Genomic DNA, 21,448 nt, shown 5'->3' on the forward strand with positions numbered 1-21,448 from the left:
ATAAGACGGTGATACTAGGACTTTAATCCTGTGTTCTTAACGCGTTTACACGTGGAATAGCATGATGTCGGTTACAACGGTGTCTACTCCCTATTTACGCGACTCGACGCGGTGAAGACCCCATCGTATGCTCGTTCAAACATGGGCTCCAAGAAGAAAAAGGAGAAAAGGAACCGAAGTAGAACACGCTCCAGGTCCAGAAATAGAGACAGAGACCGAGCCAGGAGCCGAGAGCGGGACAGAGACCGAACCAGGAGCCGAGAGCGGGACAGAGACCGAACCAGGAGCAGAGGAGGCCGGTCCAGGTCTCCGGAGAAAAGACCCAGTGCTCTGGCGAAGAGTTCTTCTTCTGGACAGAGATTCAAATCAGAGAGCGAAGACTCGGACAGAGAAAACAGGAGCAGAACACACAGAGACTCAGATAGGTAAGAACACAGTAACGAGAGTGTGAGAGGCCACAGAGGTTTGGGCAGGTAACAAAGCTGAAATAAAAAAGAGAGAGAGAGAGAAGAGAAAACATGAAGATAGTAACGAAAGTGAGAAAACTGATTAAAAAACGTAATAACAGTAAGGAGAGAGCAAACAGAGACAGGTAATAAAAGAGAAAAGGGATGTAGACTGGTAAAGAAGAACAAGAGAAGACGGAGACAGGTGAGAACACAGTAACGAGGAAATAGAAAGATGTAGACATTTAAGGGCACAGTTACGAGAGAGGAAGCAGAGAGATGTAGACAGGTAAGAACACAGTAATGAAAGAGGAAGTGAGAAAACAGATACAGACAGGTAAAGATATAGACACATTTGTGACCACGTCTCATGTTCAGTAGCAAACTGCCCCGAAAAACCACAGAAATAAAGGTTATTAGTGTAATATCAGCGAAACAGGTCATGCTTTGATACTAAAATGACCAAATGCTTGTGTTCGCTTATCCTGATCTAAGTAACCCTTTCTGTTTGTGCTCATCTGTTTCTTTAGTTCACCCTCAAATGACCAAAGTAAGAAGAAGTTGAAGACGAAGAGGCGCGACAATGAAAAAGGAGAGCGGAAACGGAGCAGAAGCAGGAGTTCCTCTCATTCTAGCACGGGTTCCAGTGTGGAAAGACAAAGAGCAAGGGAGGGCAGCAGCGATAGGGAAAAGAGAAAATGGCGGAGGAGTACAGAGCGTGAGAGTAGGAGCCCCAGCAGAGAGAGATGGAGAGGGCAGGACAGAGAGAGGAGGAGAAGCAGAAGCAGAAGCAGGGGGAGAGGGGGGACGAGCAAAGAGCTGGACAGAAGGAGAGACAGGAGCAGAGAGAGGACAGACAGAGACAGGAGCAGAGAGAGGAGGAGGAGAAAGTCTGGTTCCTCTGTTTCATCAGCCTCCTCCGCCTCTGATCAGGAGGATAGAAATGCAGAACAGTCCTTGTCCGCCAGGGAGGAGCGGAAGAGGCAGAAGGAACTGATGAAGGCCCTGGAGACTCCAGAAGAAAAGAGAGCCCGTCGACTGGCCAAGAAAGAGGCCAAGGAGAGAAAGAAGAGGGAGAAGATGGGCTGGAGTGAGGAGTACATGGGCTACACCAATGCTGACAACCCGTTTGGTGATAACAACCTTCTGGGCACCTTCAAATGGCAGAAGGTGAGATAATGTTTATGGCTTACACTTGCCCTGCTGACTACGGACTTTCTCCCAGATTCCTGTAAAGCTACGTTGTGACAGTTGATGTCGACGTGGTTCTGACTTGTATGTGTTGGTCCTGTAGGCTCTTGAGATGAAGGGAATAGGGCATTTGGGAGAGAAGGAGTTAAAGGAGAGAAACAAACGAATTCAGGAAGACAACCGCAGGGAGTTGCAGAAGGTAAATATGTGTGTGTGCTTTTTGCTTGGACAGAGATCTTTAACTCTACGAAGAGATCTGCTATGTTTAAGAAAGTAATAATCAACTCTGTAAACAGGTGAAGCAGTTGCGCCTGGAGCGAGAGCGGGAGAAAGCTATGCGTGAGCAGGAGCTGGAGATGTTGCAGAGGGAGAAGGAGGCAGAGCACTTCAAAACCTGGGCAGAGCAAGAGGATAACTTTCATCTGCATCAGGCCAAGCTCAGGTAAAGGAACTATGTACATCCTCACAACACACTATGTACACTGACAAACACGTGGTCAGAACATTGCAACATTTCAACTGAAATCAAGGGCAGCGTTTCTTAACTTTAGTAGCCCCCTCCACTTCTCTGTAAATTTAGGGGGTGTTATATCCCTCGTGCCAGTGTTAGTATTGGGTAGGGTTAATCAAAATCTAACTTCTAATCATCATAATCTTGTCTATATCGATTATGTAAATTTTTAAAAAAAGTTTTATTAGTGAGCAGCACGGTGGTGCAGCAGGGAGTGTCGCAGTCACACAGCTCCAGGGACCTGGAGGTTGGGGGTTCTATTCCCGCTCCGGGTGACTGTCTGTGAGGAGTGTGGTGTGTTCTCCCTGTGTCTGTGTGGGTTTCCTCCGGGTGACTGTCTGTGAGGAGTGTGGTGTGTTCTCTCTGTGTCTGTGTGGGTTTCCTCCGGGTGACTGTCTGTGAGGAGTGTGGTGTGTTCTCCCTGTGTCTGCGTGGGTTTCCTCCGGGTGACTGTCTGTGAGGAGTGTGGTGTGTTCTCCCTGTGTCTGTGTGGGTTTCCTCCGGGTGACTGTCTGTGAGGAGTGTGGTGTGTTCTCTCTGTGTCTGCGTGGGTTTCCTCCGGGTGACTGTCTGTGAGGAGTGTGGTGTGTTCTCCCTGTGTCTGTGTGGGTTTCCTCCGGGTGACTGTCTGTGAGGAGTGTGGTGTGTTCTCTCTGTGTCTGCGTGGGTTTCCTCCGGGTGACTGTCTGTGAGGAGTGTGGTGTGTTCTCCCTGTGTCTGTGTGGGTTTCCTCCGGGTGACTGTTTGTGAGGAGTGTGGTGTGTTCTCCCTGTGTCTGTGTGGGTTTCCTCCGGGTGACTGTCTGTGAGGAGTGTGGTGTGTTCTCTCTGTGTCTGCGTGGGTTTCCTCCGGGTGACTGTCTGTGAGGAGTGTGGTGTGTTCTCCCTGTGTCTGTGTGGGTTTCCTCCGGGTGACTGTCTGTGAGGAGTGTGGTGTGTTCTCTCTGTGTCTGCGTGGGTTTCCTCCGGGTGACTGTCTGTGAGGAGTGTGGTGTGTTCTCCCTGTGTCTGTGTGGGTTTCCTCCGGGTGACTGTCTGTGAGGAGTGTGGTGTGTTCTCCCTGTGTCTGTGTGGGTTTCCTCCGGGTGACTGTCTGTGAGGAGTGTGGTGTGTTCTCTCTGTGTCTGCGTGGGTTTCCTCCGGGTGACTGTCTGTGAGGAGTGTGGTGTGTTCTCCCTGTGTCTGTGTGGGTTTCCTCCGGGTGACTGTCTGTGAGGAGTGTGGTGTGTTCTCTCTGTGTCTGCGTGGGTTTCCTCCGGGTGACTGTCTGTGAGGAGTGTGGTGTGTTCTCCCTGTGTCTGTGTGGGTTTCCTCCGGGTGACTGTTTGTGAGGAGTGTGGTGTGTTCTCCCTGTGTCTGTGTGGGTTTCCTCCGGGTGACTGTCTGTGAGGAGTGTGGTGTGTTCTCTCTGTGTCTGCGTGGGTTTCCTCTGGGTGACTGTCTGTGAGGAGTGTGGTGTGTTCTCCCTGTGTCTGCGTGGGTTTCCTCTGGGTGACTGTCTGTGAGGAGTGTGGTGTGTTCTCTCTGTGTCTGCGTGGGTTTCCTCCGGGTGACTGTCTGTGAGGAGTGTGGTGTGTTCTCCCTGTGTCTGCGTGGGTTTCCTCCGGGTGACTGTCTGTGAGGAGTGTGGTGTGTTCTCTCTGTGTCTGCGTGGGTTTCCTCCGGGTGACTGTCTGTGAGGAGTGTGGTGTGTTCTCCCTGTGTCTGCGTGGGTTTCCTTTGGGTGACTGTCTGTGAGGAGTGTGGTGTGTTCTCCCTGTGTCTGTGTGGGTTTCCTCCGGGTGACTGTCTGTGAGGAGTGTGGTGTGCTCTCCCTGTGTCTGCGTGGGTTTCCTCCGGGTGACTGTCTGTGAGGAGTGTGGTGTGCTCTCTCGGTGTCTGCGTGGGTTTCCTCCGGGTGCTCCGGTTTCCTCCCACAGTCCAAAAACACACGTTGGTAGGTGGATTGGCGACTCAAAAGTGTCCGTAGGTGTGTGTGTGTGTCTGTGTTACCCTGTGAAGGACTGGCGCCCCCTCCAGGGTGTATTCCTGCCTTGCGCCCAATGATTCCAGGTAGGCTCTGGACCCAATGTGACCCTGAACTGGATAAGGGTTACAGACGATGAATGAATGAATGTTTTAGTTGTTGTTTTATTTATTTATTTATTTATTTTTTAAATGTCCCCACTGAGTGTTCATGTACTGTCCCTTTAAAACCATGCTACCAAGCTGTAGTCATGTGATCCTGCCCCCTATCTGCCATATAGCAGAAGAAACCTAAAAGCCAATGCTGACCGAGCGACTCGAGCAACACGCACCAAAGAAAAACAGAGTGTGTGGTTTAGATGTGGTGCGTTTGACTATAATTAAGACGACACCGAACAAAAAGAAGTCAGGTGTAAACTCTGAGAAAACTGTGCCAAAGCACAATCACACACCAAATATAAACAGAGCTCAGAAAACAAGAGAGGAACAAGCTCCCAGTGACATTAGAGAAACTATCCCAGCTTTAACACTGGAGCATATTCACAGCACAGGCCTCGTCACTGAACTGTGAGGGTCACAAACACAAACACAACATAATCATTTGATAATCGTAATTGTGGTAAAATATACAATTAATCGTGATATTGATTTGCGCTCACATCGCCCAGCACTAGTGTGTAGCCTTGTAAACATCATTATACATAAAGTTTGAAATATTCAGTTCTTTTGGCACTGGAACAAAATGATACAGAAGTGGACAAAAGTGGTACTTTATTTTTACAGCGCACCCAAACGAGCAACAGTTTAAATCGTTAGTTGTAAAATGGCTGGAAACCTAACCCTTGGTCCAGGAGGTGCCTTGTATCTGTAAATGTTGTTTTTCACCGTTGAGTCCATGCTTGTCCGTGTGCAGATCTAAAATCCGTATCCGAGACGGCCGAGCCAAGCCCATAGACCTGCTGGCAAAGTACATCAGCGCTGAGGATGATGACCTCGCTGTGGAAATGCACGAGCCGTACACCTTCCTCAACGGACTCACTGTCACAGACATGGACGACCTGCTGGAGGACATCAAGGTCAGTTTTTGTTTGAATGTGTTTGCGAACGTTGGAGTGAATTAGTCCAGCTTTATTTGTGTAATGTATATAACAAGACGTTTTGTAAAATGATAAAGTGGCGGCATGTATTTTCTGTTTTATGGAATTGTTTATACTTCTCTGAATCCTGTGCTGATTCTTCCGTTTGTTTTTGATGTGTTAAGCTGTAGTTGTGTATAAAATAGATAGTGGAATAACTTTATTAAAATGACAGATGGGCAGTGATCATATGCTAAAAATACATTTAAAAAAAAAAACACTGACTGCTACATACTTTGGCTCATTTTTTAATCGGTATCACAGTTTTAGAAAACACAATGTTTACATGTAACAACATTATTTGTAGTGTAAAAGAGAGCTGTAAGTAATAAACCGCTGAATGGTGAGTTGGACGTTGTAAGTGTAGATAGAATTCTCTTTGGGGGGGGGACTGTTATAATGACCTTGCTCTGCTGGCCCTGCTGTAGGTGTACATGGAGTTAGAGCAGGGGAAAAATGTGGATTTCTGGAGAGATATGACCACCATCACCGAGGATGAGATCAACAAGCTTCGCAAACTGGAGGCCTCTGGGAAAGGGCCAGGTAAAACACTGTTATTTCAACTCACTACTTCACATTCAGTTTCTGTTCCTTTCATCTAAGCAGTAAAGTAAGTTAAGTGTACATTGTCGTGGTGAAATAACTACCAAAATATTAATTATTATATTACCTGCCTTTGTAGAGATTTAAGATTGGTGAAAAACCCTTTGAGAAATGGCTAACACAACAGTTTTTGCTCCTCACACTTTACTCCCGGGCTCCTCGTGTTTGTAGTAAACAGAGGCTCACGCTGAACAATGCTGTTTAGACTGAGTTTTAGAACTGCTGTGTTTCATTAAAACGCCCAGAGACCCGTGTTATCTTTTATATTAATGCATCACATGTTTAACCCCATTTCTGTTGAATCAGGAAGTTTGGACGTGTTGTAAAGGGCAGGTGGCACTCTCAGTTTATAATTAAATACATAGGATAAGACGTAGATCTCAGTTGCAGCCGCGGTGTGATGGAAGTTTGTGTCCACTTGCAGGCGATCGTCGTGAGGGCATCAACACGTCAGTGAGTACAGACGTTCAGTCGGTATTTAAAGGGAAGACGTTTAGCCAACTGCAGGCACTGCACCTGAACATCGAGAGTAAGATCCAGGCCGGAGGCTCCAACCTGGACATCGGTTACTGGGAGAGTCTGCTGCAGCAGGTGCGGGTCTACATGGCCAGGGCCAGGTACGTCCACAACTTTCACCTGCTCCTCTTCCATTTCTGTTAAAGGAAATAGTGGTTTGGAAAAGAATGCTTTACGTAGTTAATTACCCAATCATAGAGCTGTTTATGACCCATTACCTTAAACACATGCCATTTTGGGATACCCTGTTGACTCTACTATGTACCTGTCTGGTATCCTGCAGACTGAGGGAGAGACATCAGGATGTGCTGAGGCAGAAGCTGTATAAGCTCAAGCAGGAGCAGGGAGTGGAGAGTGAACCTCTCTTCCCCATTATTAAAGAGGAGCCTGAAAACGAAGAGCCAGTGTGAGTAGCAGTGCTTTTCCTTCTCTATTTGGACTAATGGATGTGTTGTGGAAATGCATTCCACAGGAAATGTAGCGCATCAGGGATCGGTTAGCACGCTCAAGCCACGTAAAGCTTTTAATAATTGTTTCTCTTATTCTAGCTTTATATTACGGGCAGAAGCCAATATTATGGTAATTATCAACAGTAGAATCAGGATATTGTGCAGTGTTATTGAGAGTGAAATACTAACGTATTAGCACTAGTTATGGGCTACAGTTTTATGTGCTACAATTACATGACGTTTACATTTAGTCTTTGTGTTTCGGGGCACTGAAGGCCCAGTATATAGCAGTCAATCAGAACACAAACATCCACAAATGTCAGTGTTAATAAGGGTTTAACCTTTGCTGTTTATGCTGTTCTTTGCCTCTCTGTTTATATTTTAGTACACAACAGTCAGAGCCTGCAGCACGGGAGGCAGGGTCATCTAACAACTCGCCCTCAGACACCGCCAGTCATGAGGAGGAAACAGAGGCCTATAAGGAGGAGGAAGACGACCAAACGGCAGAGCCAAGCACCTCTTCTCCTGGAGCATCTAAGAAAACAGGAGAAGGAGAAGAGGAGGAGGAGGATGGGGAAGAGAAGAGTGAAGCTGTAGAGGCGGTGCTGACGGAGGAGGATCTGATCCAACAGAGTCAGGCTGAGTATGACTCTGGGCGTTACAGCCCCGTTATGCTGCAGCCATCAGAGCTCCCTCTCGACACACACACCATTGATGTGGAGGAGGACCTGCAGCGCCTCCATCTCGCTCGCAGACAACTGCAGGTCACAGGTGCGTGAGGAACAGACGCAGAAACACGTGTCTTTATTGCTTTGACCTGATGTATGAATACTAAACATGCACATTGATCAAATGTTTATCTGACTCATAAAATTACAGCATGGCATTTAGAAGACATTCAAACACTCCTTAAACCTGTGGCCGACCAAAAACTCCAGCAAGAGCTGGCTGATGAGTAAACAGCACTTAACATTACCACTGCTGCTGTTGTAGCTTCCAAAGGCCATAGTTCCTATTACTGTCTACATTTCACAGGGGAGCTGTGCTAGTGGAACACCTACCAGAGACTGAAAAGCGTGTAGAGCCGTGGCAAGCAGGTTCCATGCAAAGGAAAGCAGCCATAAGTAAATGATGTCTCTCTCTCTCTTTCAGGTGATGCCAGTGAAAGTGCGGAGGACGCTTTTGTACGTCGTGCCAAAGAGGGAATGGGAGGTGATGAGGCTCAGTTCAGCGTGGAGCTACCTCTAACAGGGAAGATGTACCTGTGGGCAGACAAATACCGGCCACGCAAACCTCGCTTCTTCAACCGCGTGCACACGGGCTTCGAGTGGAACAAGTACAACCAAACGCATTACGACTTTGACAACCCGCCGCCCAAGATCGTTCAGGGCTATAAATTTAACATCTTCTACCCGGATCTGATCGACAAGCGCTCCACACCGCAGTACTTCCTGGAGCCCAGTCCTGACAACAAAGACTTTGGAATACTCCGCTTCCACGCCGGACCCCCCTACGAGGACATCGCCTTTAAAATCGTCAACCGTGAGTGGGAGTATTCACATCGCCATGGTTTCCGCTGCCAGTTCGCTAATGGAATCTTCCAACTTTGGTTCCATTTCAAACGTTATCGCTACAGGAGGTAAGGCCTGGGAACTGTGGCTTTATATCGTCATCAGTACTCTTAGGAATAAAGGTCGTTTATGGATCAGTACCGCAAGAACCAACGGGTGGGATTTAAACGAATTATGGCAGTGGTTCTCAAACTAATCCTGAGGATGACCAAGAGTTTCCACGTTATTGGTGAAAAGTGTGGATCGTCTGGTCAGTTCCTGAGAAGAGATTTGAGAACCACTGCCTCAGGAAACCAAAAGTTGTTCTAGTCTGGAATCTTCCAAAAGAACACTCTTGGGCACTTGTTTTCAGGAGCTAAGTGGTAGATATATCTGCTTTTTTTGAGTTTTAAAGGTTAGGTTGTGGCAGTGCTTCCTCTACTCTGTGTGTTTTAACATTCCTGATCCAATTAAACCTAAATAAAACCCTTTCCTGAGCTGAAATAGCAGGAGAATCACAGAGAGCTCATCTACACCTACAACAAAATGTTGTTGCCTCTTTTTCTCCCAAAAACGCTGTTCTAACCGGTCCAGAAAGTCTAAACCTTGCTGTAAACGGTGAAAGAGTTTCCCCTTGGATTTGAAGATCAAAGATAATAAATTCTGTATATTTTTGTTGATCAGAAACCTCAAAACCTGGGCTGTGTATAATTCCCATTTACTTTATTCTCTTAGATCACTCTACACCAGTCCTGTACTTGTTATTATTTTGAAATAATTAAAGGATCATTTCTTAAACCTTTTGTGTTATGACTGTACGGAAACTGGGGACATTTTACAAAATACCAGTTAAAGAACATCTGTAGGTTCACGTCTTTGTAAACATGAACAAAAATAGACATTGTGCATCAAGGTACAGTGTATAAAAGACATGTTAAATTCACAGTTTTAAATCAGTCAAAGAAACAGTCAAATATTCTTAGAATGCATGAACCAACAAAACAAGAACGAACCTAAACACACACCACCTGTCATCGGAGAGGCTCTGGAGCCTCAGCGAGTTTGTTCTTGTGCTTTCAAAACAAACCAATGTAGACCCCGGCCGAGACGCCCGTGCCCCGAAGCTCCTCCAGCAGCAGGTTTTAACAGGGAATGCATTTCAACAGCCGTGAGTGAGGGATTACGTGTGCACAGTTTGTAGGTCCTGGCACTGATTTTTCAGTCTAAATCGATGCCTCATTCCTGAACGGACATGCACGGGCTCATGTGGAGCGATGAGCACTAGGGAGTTCACATCTCAGTGACTAAATGAAATAAATGGGCTACCGAATGATCCTAACGGCTCTGTTTAAGGAGAATCATTAGTTACTGATTAAATCGTCCCTGACGTACAGAATCTTACAGCCAAGATGGATAAGGCCACATTGAGCCACACCCTAAAGTCCATCTGTGTTACCAACTACACAGGAGTGTCCAGCTGTGGTTCTACACGTTAAATCAACTTTCAGAAGAAACATCACTAAACAGTTTCTAAGGCAGGGATTGAGTGTATTCTGATTAGACAGGTTTTTAAATGGAGATTTTCATTAAAAAGCTAAATCTAGGCCATGACCAGTGTTAATGTAAGTACCACCCCCCCCCACCCCTTTCCACTTAAATAACAGAATATTTAACAGAAGACGTTTTATGGAGCTCATCTCACGTAAAGGGCCAAGACGTTTCTTACAAGACCACAGCCTGTTTGAGGCACCTTCAGGCAGTACATCCCCTGGCCCAAGATCCCTCACCGATCAAACAAACTGTGCCTTTAGTGCAATACAAGTCCAGTGTGTGTGAGAGTTTATCGGTGATGTTGCTGAGGGTAATCGAAGGCACACAACGTCTCTAAAACGTTCAGGAATGTGAGTAAAGGACAATCAAGGTGAAGAAGTTCATAACTTTCGTCCGTTGAGGTTATATGAAGTTCTCTCCAAACTGTGGAGCTTTACCTTAAATCAGCGAAGGTACGTTCATCGATGTTGTGCTAGGTCACGCAGTCTTTTTCCTCAGCTCTCCTGTTGTGGTTGTTATTACTGTTTCTGCCCTCTCCTGATGCCTTGTCAGCTGAAGCTTCTAGCGGACAAGAATCTTGGCTAACTTCAGCTTCTTGCCCCCGGCTGAAGCACCGTGGAAGGAAGCTAAAATGCCCTTTGTAGACGTTCCACAGTACTAGTGCTACAAGCGTCAGTGACAAGAGGACCACCACGGTCTGGAGGGCCACCACGATGTGCTGGTTCTTCTGGACTTGTGGCAGTAACCTGGATGTATCCTCCCACTGGCCCGCTCTCCCAGATCCTAGCCTCAGCTCATACGCAACATTGTGAATGACATATTGCTGGCTTTTGGAGGACTCCACAGAGCTGCAGGAGTAGAGGCCGCTGGTTTCAGCAGAGGCGTTCAAGATCAGGAGGCCATCACTTTTAATCTGAAAGTCTTCAGAGCTCACAAGCGGCTGCTGGTCTTTAAGCCACTGCACCTGCGCAAAGTTAGAGCCTGGCTGGCACAACAGCTTAATGGTGTTTCCTGGATGGAAGGTCATATTCAAAGCCGTGGAATTTTCTGTAAAAAAAATATTAAAGCCAGTATTAAAACCCTTTTTAAGTGTAAAAAACCCCTCTATAATAATAGGTCATTGTTAGCTTACTGATGGACGGACATCGTGACGCATTTCCCTCTCTCAGACTCTGAACCACATCACTGTAGGAGAGAAGGAAACTGAGCACATTCACATAATCGTTTATTTCACTTATAGCCAGCTGAAAGGATGCTTTACTCTCAGTACCTGGGTGTGTCTGGACGAATGCTGCTTACGGCGGTGCAATACTCAGCGGTGAGGTCCCAGCCACAGTACGGGTTTCTGGCGAGAACGCAGTCCAGACAGGATTTGTAATGACCGCATGAACTCAGTGGCATCTGTGCTGCTGCCACCTCTGAGCCTGCATACAGCTGACCCTGGGAGGACACACACACCAAGTTATTTAACCTCCAGACCATTCCAAACACGTCTGTCATGTTTCCAGAGATACTTCTACAGTGATACAGTTCATTGCTAAAGGTCTGAATGGTTGCTGTAGGCTTCTACTTAGAAAAGGACGGATACGTCCATGTACTGAGAGAACGATAAGGGTGAAGCTCACCGTAGAGTTGGAGAGGCGCAGGATCTTTACCGGCTCCGAGAGGTTAAAAAGCTGCACCTCCTCTATTATCACCGTCTCTCCATCATAGTTCACAGCTTTCAGCACTGAACCTTTCTCTGGCGCCAAAACACACAAAGGACTGTTATATAAAATCAGTCTGAACAATAATTCATTAAAAATAATACATGCTTTACGTAATTACAGACAGAACTGATACCAACAGACACAGCCTGATCAGACAGTGTTTATACATCGTGCTGCTACAAGAGCTGTGACTAATTCTTACCCGTTCCAATGAACATGACTGAATGACTGCTTCCGTCCAGGGCTGTAGCACTGGCCACTACGATGCGAGTGAACGCAGCTCCTTTTCTGACCAGCAGAGGGAGGTCAGAGATGGGCTGCACGGCCTGGTCCATCAGCGGTCTGTCTTTTATAAACTGCAGGGTTTTATCAGGAAGATCCATGGACTGGGAATAGCCCTTCTGCCTTGCGTCATTGTTAATGCACTAGAGAGAGGGAAAGAAACAGCACAGATCCATAACCGAAACCCTGGCTGCAATAATTAACCCGGTACTGAGTAACAGGAATGGACTTTACTCACTGCTCCCGGGCGAGGGAAGGGCAGATCAGCGCTGTACATCACCCACTTTACAAACGATGTCTCCACAGGGACTGGAGTCTTGAATTTGCCCTCTGAGAACACAAGCCTAATGTCCTCTATGCTGTAGGCGCACACTGCAGAGTACGGGGATGTGCGTCTGTAATCAAAACAAGGGCCAGGTTTCTTCAGCTGTAAATTAAACTGATGCGGAGTTCACTCTTCTTCTCAAAACGAACATTTGTTTAGCATCAGGAAACAGACACAAAAAAAACATTTTCCATTTAAATTCAGGGTTCACTATTTATTTTTTAAATCACTGCATTCTGCTTTTATTTACACTTTGCCCAGTGTCTCTTTTGTCTTTTGAAAACAGAGCTGTACGTGCCAAGAGTTGGGAAACAATGCTTTAATAGCTCTGGCCTACTATGGAACCACAAAGATTACATTACCACTTAAAGACTTAGTTTTGGGAAACGCAATTTTCTCCTCCCCTAATGTATCAGATCCGCAAAGACACGTCTGCTTCTTTAGTTCTGCACTGGTACACGACTGGAGCTCGGGAGACCAGCTATCATTCTGTCATAAGATAAAGAAGAGAATCGCACTCACGACGGAGGAGTGAAAACAGCGTAGAAGACGCAGGTGTCCCATTTTCCCGGACAGAAGCGGAAAACATCCTGTATGAGGAAAGGAAGACTGGAGTCAGGGACAGGACAGTCCAGACGAGCCTTTACAAATGAGGTCCACTTCCTCTGTAGTGTCCTCTGACCTCCCATGTCATTCTGGAAGAGAGTGAGCACAGGGAATCTTAGAGAAAGCCACAAAGGAGGACAGTAAAGAGTCACACAGAATGTTCATAAAAAGTACTGGCTAACAGGGCTATGGGCATAAACACTAAAGCTCTACAGCTATAGCACACACACACACACATACACACACACAAGTACTGGGGCAGGACTATTGTATATACCCCTGTAATATATGTTAGAGAAGCCTGCTTGTCGAGAAGTAGTTTACCTCACACACACGAGCCACTCGAGACACCTCCAGTTTGCTGTAAGAGTCGTACTCCACCGCCGTTTCACTAAAGAAGAGGTACATTTTGTCATCGTCCCCTTCTGGGCTCTGCTCTCCTTCTGCTATATGCTCCATGCCAATGAAATTGGGCTCTAAACTCAATCAGTGACAAGTGTAGATATGAGCTGGAAGATCACTGAACAGAATTAAAATGACATTGATATCCACATACATTTACTTTAAATAAAACAGTTCTGAATATTTCAAACAAAGATTTGATGACTATTATATTCCAGATCTAGATTCAGATCTTCCTAAACAAACTTTGTAGCTTCATAGAGTGTAGTCCACGCGTTGCTCTGCTCTTTTCACCCTGTTTTTCATTGATCATTATGGCATTATTTGGGGTGTAAATAAGTCTCAGGGCTGCAGTGACACTGACGTGGTGGTGGTGTGTTAGTGTGTGTTGTGCTGGTGTAGAGTGGATCAGACACAGCAGTGCTGCTGGAGTTTTTAAACCCCCCAGTGTCACTGGAGGACAGAACAGAATAATCCAGCATTTTTAATTTCACATGAAGAAGAGGGTGAAAGGGGATAATAATTCTTGTCGAGCAAGAGCTGGAACACAGTCTAGAACCGTAGGAGCACACAGTGCATTTATGAGAAGTGGAACTCATGAAATGGAAGTGAGTATCGAAAAAGTTCTTTTTTTAATGAAATGGCTGTTAAGGGTATATTCTAGGTGGATCTGGACTAGTTCCTCTGTCAGTTTTGGATTCGCACCACAGCTTCTGCATCCTATAAATACAGGTATTTGACAAAAGTATAACAAAGTAACTGCCTAAACCTGGCTGTACATTTCCAATATATGTATAGTGCAGTACTGGGTATTGCTTGTTTGTGTGGTTGTGTGTGTGTGTGTGTGTGTGTGTGTGTGTGTGTGTGTGTGTGTCCAGACCATTGAGCCAGGAGGATTTGAAATCCGTGCGGATGGATTCAGTGGAGCTACGCATCAGCACCGGCTCAGATCCAAGGAAATTGATGGAGGTGGCGGAGAACAGCACGTCACCTGTAAGTTAAAAACCAAACAGCAGAAACTCTCAGGTCACAAGCTGTGCTACAGACAAAGGTTCCGCTGTCATTGTCCTACTCTGTTTGAATACGAATGACTAATCACCTATTTATTTATGAACTGCCGTTCTGTGTGAAAGGTGTCACAGTTTTGTTTGTGATTCGATTATTACAGATAACAACGTAAAGGACGTTTTGAAACATTCAACAGACATTTATTAATTCTTGACGTTGTATATTTCAGAGCACAGTTTTATTGAACAATGGCATTTAAAGTGTATGAAAGTAACACTACATTGAATTATAATGTGTTACAGAGTGTAATTAGTGCAGTAAAATATTTGCGTTGTGTGTGTCAGCACGGGTCAATTTTTATTTATACTTTTCAATAAAGCAACTATCTGAATTACACTACAACAGCTGACATAATAAATAGAGAACATATTATTTCTTTCATTACAGTGGTTTTATGGTGAGTTTATATTTTTGGTTCAATATTATATCACTATACAGGGGTTAGACAATGAAACTGAAACACCTGTCATTGTAGTGTGGGAGGGTTCATGGCTAAATTGGAGCAGCCTGGTGGACAACCTTCATTAACTCCACACTGCACCAGTAAGACCACGTGCATCCAATGGTTCAAACACTGTGTTCTGAAGGCGGTGCCGTGTATCAGGACGACAACGCACCAATACACACAGCGAGACTGGTGAAAGACTGGTTTGATGAACATGAAAGTGAAGTTGAACATCTCCCATGGCCTGCACAGTCACCAGATCTAAATATTATTGAGCCACTTTGGGGTGTTTTGGAGGAGCGAGTCAGGAAACGTTTTCCTCCACCAGCATCACGTAGAGACCTGGCCACTATCCTGCAAGAAGAATGGCTTCAAATCCCTCTGACCACTGTGCAGGACTTGTGTATGTCATTCCCAAGACAAACTGACGCTGTATCGGCCGCAAAAGGAGGCCCTACATCACACTAATAAACTACTGTGGTCTAAAACCAGGTGTTTCACTTTCATTATCCAACCCCTGTATAAGTGCAACAATAAAATATAAATCGCTATATAGGTGTAAGAATAAAATAAATAAATGTCTGCTTTCCACCTGGTGCTCAATAAACATGCAGATGAAGACCGTCTGAGCAGGTCTGTTACTAAATTAACTCCAGTGTGGTTCATTTCCTGTGTGAACACTATACGAAACAAAGGTAAACTCACGATGTGAGGTCACAAGATGCGACATTAAATGGGCCACGAGAGAACAGAGTGCTTGAAAAACAGCAGCAAACCTATTTTGGGCACTGTTCTGACTCTTTTATCCATTTTACCACTTCCAGTTCCAGTTGGTAGAAATACCACACAACAGTGATCCCTTTTCCGTGAAGGAAAGATATTATTTTATGTATTTAACGAGTATTTGGACTTTTAAACCCCTCCCTGTTACTGTTAACAACCCACCCTTTGGATTAAACAGTCGTTCTCTAATGTTTTTCAGCTGGAACTACATGTGATATCCCACCAGTTTCTTTAATAGAGTCATTCCTAAGCTGTGATTCAGCGTCAGTAAATTTCACTCGGATGTGGACGTGAACAATGGAGAGACAAAAAGGGGCAGATGAAAGCATTAATCTATGCACCAATCACATTCGTCGTCTCTCCAACTGACCCAATCTATTGCATTTATGTCAGCAAGAGGTTACTGTGCAGTATGATGCATGTCGTCTGCTGCCAAGAGGATGCACAGGGTCTACTCCATTATTCAAATTAACAACATATAGAATAATAAATGAACTAAAAAGAAGAGGAAAAGGATTTGAAAACGAAATCATGAAGATTGGTGCACTCACATATTTAGCACTGACCATGGGCTAATAACAGCAAAAAATCTAGAAGAATTTTATGAAATTTTAATGGATTTAATGAAATATTTTAGTTATATGTCTTTCACGGTATAGCGGCCATAACCCCCGTGAAAAAACCCGTGAAGTAGCGAATCCGCAAAAGATGAACCGCAAAGTAGCGAGGGATTACTGTAATATGTTTTGGTTCAATTAAATATTAGTCAGTGTGACTGCTAAATAAACCAGGACTATAATGTAGAACTTTACCACTGTTTGGTCCACACAGAACTACCAGTATAAACACGCCCTTGCTGTAACCTAGTATACATCTTTCTTGTATAAACATAGTGTCCTTAACAATATATTAAAAAAACAGAAAGGTCGTATATGTGATCTATTTAAAAGTGCTTTGGAAGGAACCTTTTTTTATTTATTTATTTATTTGTTTTAGAAATGATTTGCCTGACGTCTTGGAGCTGGAGAACATACCAACAAGTTCAGAGGCATATCTCTGGAAAGGATCAAATGGACACTTTCCTTTCCCATCCTCTTGTTTATTTTCCAGAGTTAGCTTGCCATCCTTATATGACTGCAAGAGAAAACACAGAAAAAGGCTACGCATGAAACACACCATCTAAGCTTTCCTTAGGAACAGAACACTTTATTTAACCAGGTTAGTCTCATTAGGATCTCACTGATCTTTTTTTACAAGGAAGACCTGAGTTACAAGAAATAATCCACACAAAAACATCTGATATAAAGCATCTACACAATGTCCATCTGGACTCTGGACTTGACATTAGCCTTAAAACTCTTCAAGGGCACAACGTTTTCAATCTTAGGTTTGTTTTGTAAATCATTCCAGGCGAATGGTGCAGAAAACCTGACAGCTGTTTTTCCCCATGTTCAGTCCGAACTTTGGGAAGAACAAATGAAAGAACATTGAGAGAACGAATGCTTCTCATTTAAGAGAGAAGACAAATAAACAGGGAGTTTCCCAATAATGCTTTTGAATTTAAAAACAAAGACGGAGGCAGCATGCACCCAGGGAAGACCAATCCATTCCTGAATATAACACACAGTGATGTGTAAGAGGACCACACTTTGTAACAAACCTCAAAGCCCCATGACACACACTTTCCAGCCTATGAAGACATTCATGTACAACACGACACGAGCTAAAGCTGTAGCAACAATTATGTTACAGCAACATGCAAGACAATAACAGCAACCTTTTATTGGTGGTTAATTGTGGTCAGAATTGACTCACCATGTAGTCGCAGGCTGGATTGAAAGCATTAGTTCCACACACATACATCCTGCCATCAGACATTTTATGTAGAATGCGGATGTAGTTCTGACACTCAGTCTGAAAGAGAGAAATTAGAAATCAGCTGAACAAAAAAGGAATGGCTTTCTGCTGGTTAAACCTTTCAGATCTGACCACCTCCTCAAATTCCCTGTTCAAGTGTGTAGAAGGAACCAGAACTGCAGACTAGCCGTGGAATATTAATGATGCAAATGGTCAGACTGCATTGTTAATCCTAATATTACATACTTAGAGACTTCAGGATCTTCTAATCATTTCAGAGATCTACAAGTCTGTAAAAAAATCTAATAAAACCATTATGTTTGTATTTAAACTTATTTATACTCTTAAATAGAGACATGGTTTTGTTTGAAGCCAAAGGATTATACAGAACCAAGCCTTTAGGAGCTGCACTGAAGACCTTACACATAGAGTCAAGAAACATAACTTCAAAACGACACTGAAGTCCACTGATTACATTTTGATTTCCAATTTCAGTCAGTTGTTTGTAAATCTATGCAAGGGCTCTTTACAGAAATATATATACACACTCATGGTAATATGTACGACCAGTGCTAATATGGTTTTTCTATTTCTACTATTGTTATATAGTCTCTTATAGACTGTTATACACTATGTGGGTCTGTACAGTACATGGCCCGTTACTAGAGCCTGATGCATATTTTAGGATTAGAATTATACAGGGGTTGGACAATGAAAGTGAAACACCTGGTTTTAGACCACAGTAATATATTAGTGTGGTGTAGGGCCTCCTTTTGCGGCCGATACAGCGTCAGTTCGTCTTGGGAATGACATACACAAGTCCTGCACAGTGGTCAGAGGGATTTGAAGCCATTCTTCTTGCAGGATAGTGGCCAGGTCTCTACGTGATGCTGGTGGAGGAAAACGTTTCCTGACTCGCTCCTCCAAAACACCCCAAAGTGGCTCAATAATATTTAGATCTGGTGACTGTGCAGGCCATGGGAGATGTTCAACTTCACTTTCATGTTCATCAAACCAGTCTTTCACCAGTCTCGCTGTGTGTATTGGTGCGTTGTCGTCCTGATACACGGCACCGCCTTCAGGACACAGTGTTTGAACCATTGGATGCACATGCTCTTACTGGTGCAGTGTGGAGTTAATGACGATTGGCCACCAGGCTGCTCCAATTTAGCCATGACACCTCCCACACTACAATGACAGGTGTTTCACATTCATTGTCTAACCCCTGTATGTTGATGTTCGGTACATAAGCAAATTGTCAAAACCAGTATAAACAGAGACATCACCTCTAAATTCTTCCCTTTGTACGAACATTTGACTTGCATATCACGGGTCACTTGCCACTTGACCTAAATACAAATAAATAAAAGGAAATGAGATATTTTCCATTATTGCTTTGTAAAAAGTCACTTTCCCAGTATTGAAAATGCTGCATGTTGAGTGTTAACCCATAAGAGCCCAGACTCTGTTCGCCATAAAGCCAAATGATGAGAAACAGACCAAAGAACCACACGGAATTCATTTTGTTCACATTTCTTGCCGCCGTATTACAAGATAAACATCACTGTTGTTCTTGAAATGGGGTCAGAAAAGGGCAACTTGTTTAAACGGTTGGAACACAGCATACGGTTTTAGAACATCCATCTCTATGGTTTTATGTACTCAACAATTACACCGTCGGTCTATAAACGGGGTCATGACTACATCCAGGACGTTCAATAAATATCACTTAGAGACATCTTCATTTAAAGTGAAGGACAAAGCTGTGCGTAGGGGATTTTCCAGACCTTATAAAAGATTTGTGACACATATGACACCATGGGTTCTTATGGGTTAATATTATGGAAAATATGAAACAATGCTCTTAGAATTTCCTCTTTTCACTTCTGTAGAAATCGCAGGAAATTCTGAGATAGTTACCTTTTACATGAACTTATTGTGAACTGTCAGTAATAAAACATTCACAGCAAAAAAACACACTGTAACTGTTACATTTACAGATATAGTTTGGAGTGTATAAAAGTGGTAGTAACTGTACACATTTAGAATGAGGTTCTGCTAACCATAGCTCTCTTGTCTGTGATGTTGGCAAGGTCCAGGGCGAAAATGACCTCTCGAGCTCCGAGGATGAGCAGCCCCAGATCCTCCCTCAGGAGAATAGAGGAGTAGTTCCACACGCCCTCCTCCCGAAACAAATGACCCTCGTTACCTAGCAACAGACACACAGCTCTCTTTAATGTCCAGTGCGGGATACGGGCTATTGGGCAGGACGCTTGTAGCTACTGTTGGTAAAAGCCCCATTGAACAAAGAAAACTTAATCTGTTTAGTATTTAGACGTAAAGGTCAGTAACTCAGTTGTGTTCTACGCTGGGTTTACGACACGATACTAACATTCACATCAGGAAGAAGACCACATTTCAAGGCTGTATCAAATATTAACATTTTCATTATTATAAAACACGCGTGTTAGTAGATACAGCTGTACGTCACAGGAATGGATTCATTTATTTAACGTGTTTTTGATTGTGAAAATGAAAATAACTAACACTTTTTCAAGAAGAAGCGAAATATAGATATTTATGGCAAAAGTAAAGCACGATTTCTATTCATCTCTTTAGCATACTGGATATTTTAAATGTGTGAAACATGTAAACCAGAATTCTACACAATGTACAGAAGTGTATTCTCTATAGAGGACTTTCTTCACGTGCAACTGAAAACGTATAAATGATACTATAATAATTGTCTTGTAAGAATTCCCAGGACTGAAGGTCATACTAAAGAAATGAACGAGAAATTGGAACAAAATGAGCAGAAATCATCATATTTTCTTTCAAAATACTTCAGCATTATTCAATCATTATTTATATGTATTTATCACTGGAAGATTGACCAGTTTTTTGTCCTCAATCCAAACCTTACATTACACGAGCTAAATAAACACCTGAAACACACCTGACTCATTATTAACCTCATTAAATGATTATAAATGAATGACAAAATAACATGAATAAAGATTGTCGACTGATTCTTGTGCATCCCTCAACAACAGTGTTCAGTGTCATATTTACAACTGTTAAATGTGCACTGGAAATAACCGTATTTACAAAATGTTTAACATGAGAAACAGCTTAGACCTTAGTGAAGAGTACAGTGCACAATAAAATGTAATGACATGCAGCTCACTTACTGCTGAGGGTGACGGTTTTCCGTGCTGTGCTGTCCATGACAGCTCTGGCCGTCAGTAGACTGGGACCCCAAAGACACAGGACAAGGAGAAGGATCATGTCTTCAGCTTCTAGTTTTCTCACTCCAAGCAATGGCACAAATTCACTCCAACTCTCAGGGCTCCTCAGCTCCTCGGTAAAAGACTGTAAAAAGAGCTCAGCCCAATGACAGCTGCCTCCATAGGCCTCTCCTCCCGTCAACCAAGCCTCCGTACAGAGATATACGACCTGGCTTTGTCCATGCAGGCTGCTTCTTCAAAGACCCAGGATCTGTGTGAGGCCATCTGGGAGAAAGGAGAGAGAGAGAAATGTGTTGTAGGCAGAGAGAGAGTGAGTGAGTGAGTTAAGGAGAGGCATAAGAGGCAGCAGTAGTGGCGGCAGTAACTCTGTCAGTGCTATAGTGATGTAAATGTGGCTTCAGAAAGCTCTTTCCGCAGCAGGGAGAGACCAAGTTTTGCTTTCTTGTGTTATAGGCCTTTTATAGGTAAAAAGGCAGCGCTGACTGACCACAGCCTGAGTCTTTGGCTTCTGCTCTGGGCCTTTACAAAGCTGGCGTGGAAATGATATCAGAGGAGGATTGTGGTGAGATTTACAAAGATTTACAAAGAAACCCATGAGCTGTAACATCACAGCTATTTAGGAAGAATTAAAATGATCACATCACCTCACTAAAGCTACTGTCACTGAATGCCATCAAAACCTCAGCATTTAGACTAATGCCCTCCAAAAAAAAATAAGAATCTGCATTCACATTTAAGAATTAAATGTTGACCTTAAAAGACTTCACATTAGATTTTCCTGTGTGAATTGAAAAGGCTTATAGACA

General features: G+C 43.9%; 2 protein-coding genes across 6 annotated transcripts in view; one reads left to right on the plus strand and one right to left on the minus strand.

Moving 5' to 3' along the window:
- Positions 1-8,779, plus strand: LOC136675396 (splicing factor Cactin-like). Its single transcript, XM_066651914.1, has 10 exons — positions 1-425; positions 977-1,616; positions 1,741-1,836; positions 1,934-2,079; positions 5,026-5,188; positions 5,677-5,791; positions 6,276-6,468; positions 6,651-6,773; positions 7,202-7,587; positions 7,969-8,779. Exons 1-10 carry the CDS (start codon positions 142-144, stop codon positions 8,457-8,459), a joined length of 2,637 nt encoding a protein of 878 aa, XP_066508011.1. The 5' UTR covers positions 1-141; the 3' UTR covers positions 8,460-8,779.
- Positions 6,394-21,448, minus strand: part of LOC136675397 (semaphorin-4E-like) — a 22,501-nt gene continuing 7,446 nt past the window's right edge. For 4 of the 5 annotated variants that reach the window (XM_066651916.1, XM_066651917.1, XM_066651915.1 and 1 more), the window contains 14 exons: positions 20,586-20,906; positions 19,458-19,603; positions 18,681-18,743; positions 17,353-17,451; positions 16,572-16,671; positions 14,122-14,232; positions 13,164-13,315; positions 12,756-12,928; positions 12,147-12,303; positions 11,829-12,051; positions 11,543-11,658; positions 11,188-11,357; positions 11,050-11,102; positions 9,126-10,964 (listed from right to left, as the gene is read on the minus strand). In XM_066651916.1, the coding sequence (XP_066508013.1) occupies positions 10,390-10,964; positions 11,050-11,102; positions 11,188-11,357; positions 11,543-11,658; positions 11,829-12,051; positions 12,147-12,303; positions 12,756-12,928; positions 13,164-13,315; positions 14,122-14,232; positions 16,572-16,671; positions 17,353-17,451; positions 18,681-18,743; positions 19,458-19,603; positions 20,586-20,682 (2,235 nt within the window). In that variant the 5' untranslated portion in view covers positions 20,683-20,906 and the 3' untranslated portion in view covers positions 9,126-10,389. Of the gene's footprint in view, positions 6,505-9,125; positions 10,965-11,049; positions 11,103-11,187; positions 11,358-11,542; positions 11,659-11,828; positions 12,052-12,146; positions 12,304-12,755; positions 12,929-13,163; positions 13,316-14,121; positions 14,233-16,571; positions 16,672-17,352; positions 17,452-18,680; positions 18,744-19,457; positions 19,604-20,585; positions 20,907-21,448 lie in introns of those variants that run through there. The other variant, XM_066651918.1, reaches the window with a different exon arrangement.

The sequence above is a fragment of the Hoplias malabaricus genome, chromosome X1 (assembly GCF_029633855.1).
Source record: "Hoplias malabaricus isolate fHopMal1 chromosome X1, fHopMal1.hap1, whole genome shotgun sequence".
In the NCBI taxonomy this organism is placed as follows: domain Eukaryota; kingdom Metazoa; phylum Chordata; class Actinopteri; order Characiformes; family Erythrinidae; genus Hoplias; species Hoplias malabaricus.

Excerpts from the sequence above, each read along its gene's own strand:
- LOC136675396 (XM_066651914.1), top strand. The coding sequence starts at position 142 with ATGGGCTCCAAGAAGAAAAAGGAGAAAAGGAACCGAAGTAGAACACGC. Across the intron at positions 1,617-1,740 it reads GCACCTTCAAATGGCAGAAG|GCTCTTGAGATGAAGGGAAT; the intron begins GTGAGATAATGT and ends TTGGTCCTGTAG. Across the intron at positions 2,080-5,025 it reads CTGCATCAGGCCAAGCTCAG|ATCTAAAATCCGTATCCGAG; the intron begins GTAAAGGAACTA and ends GTCCGTGTGCAG.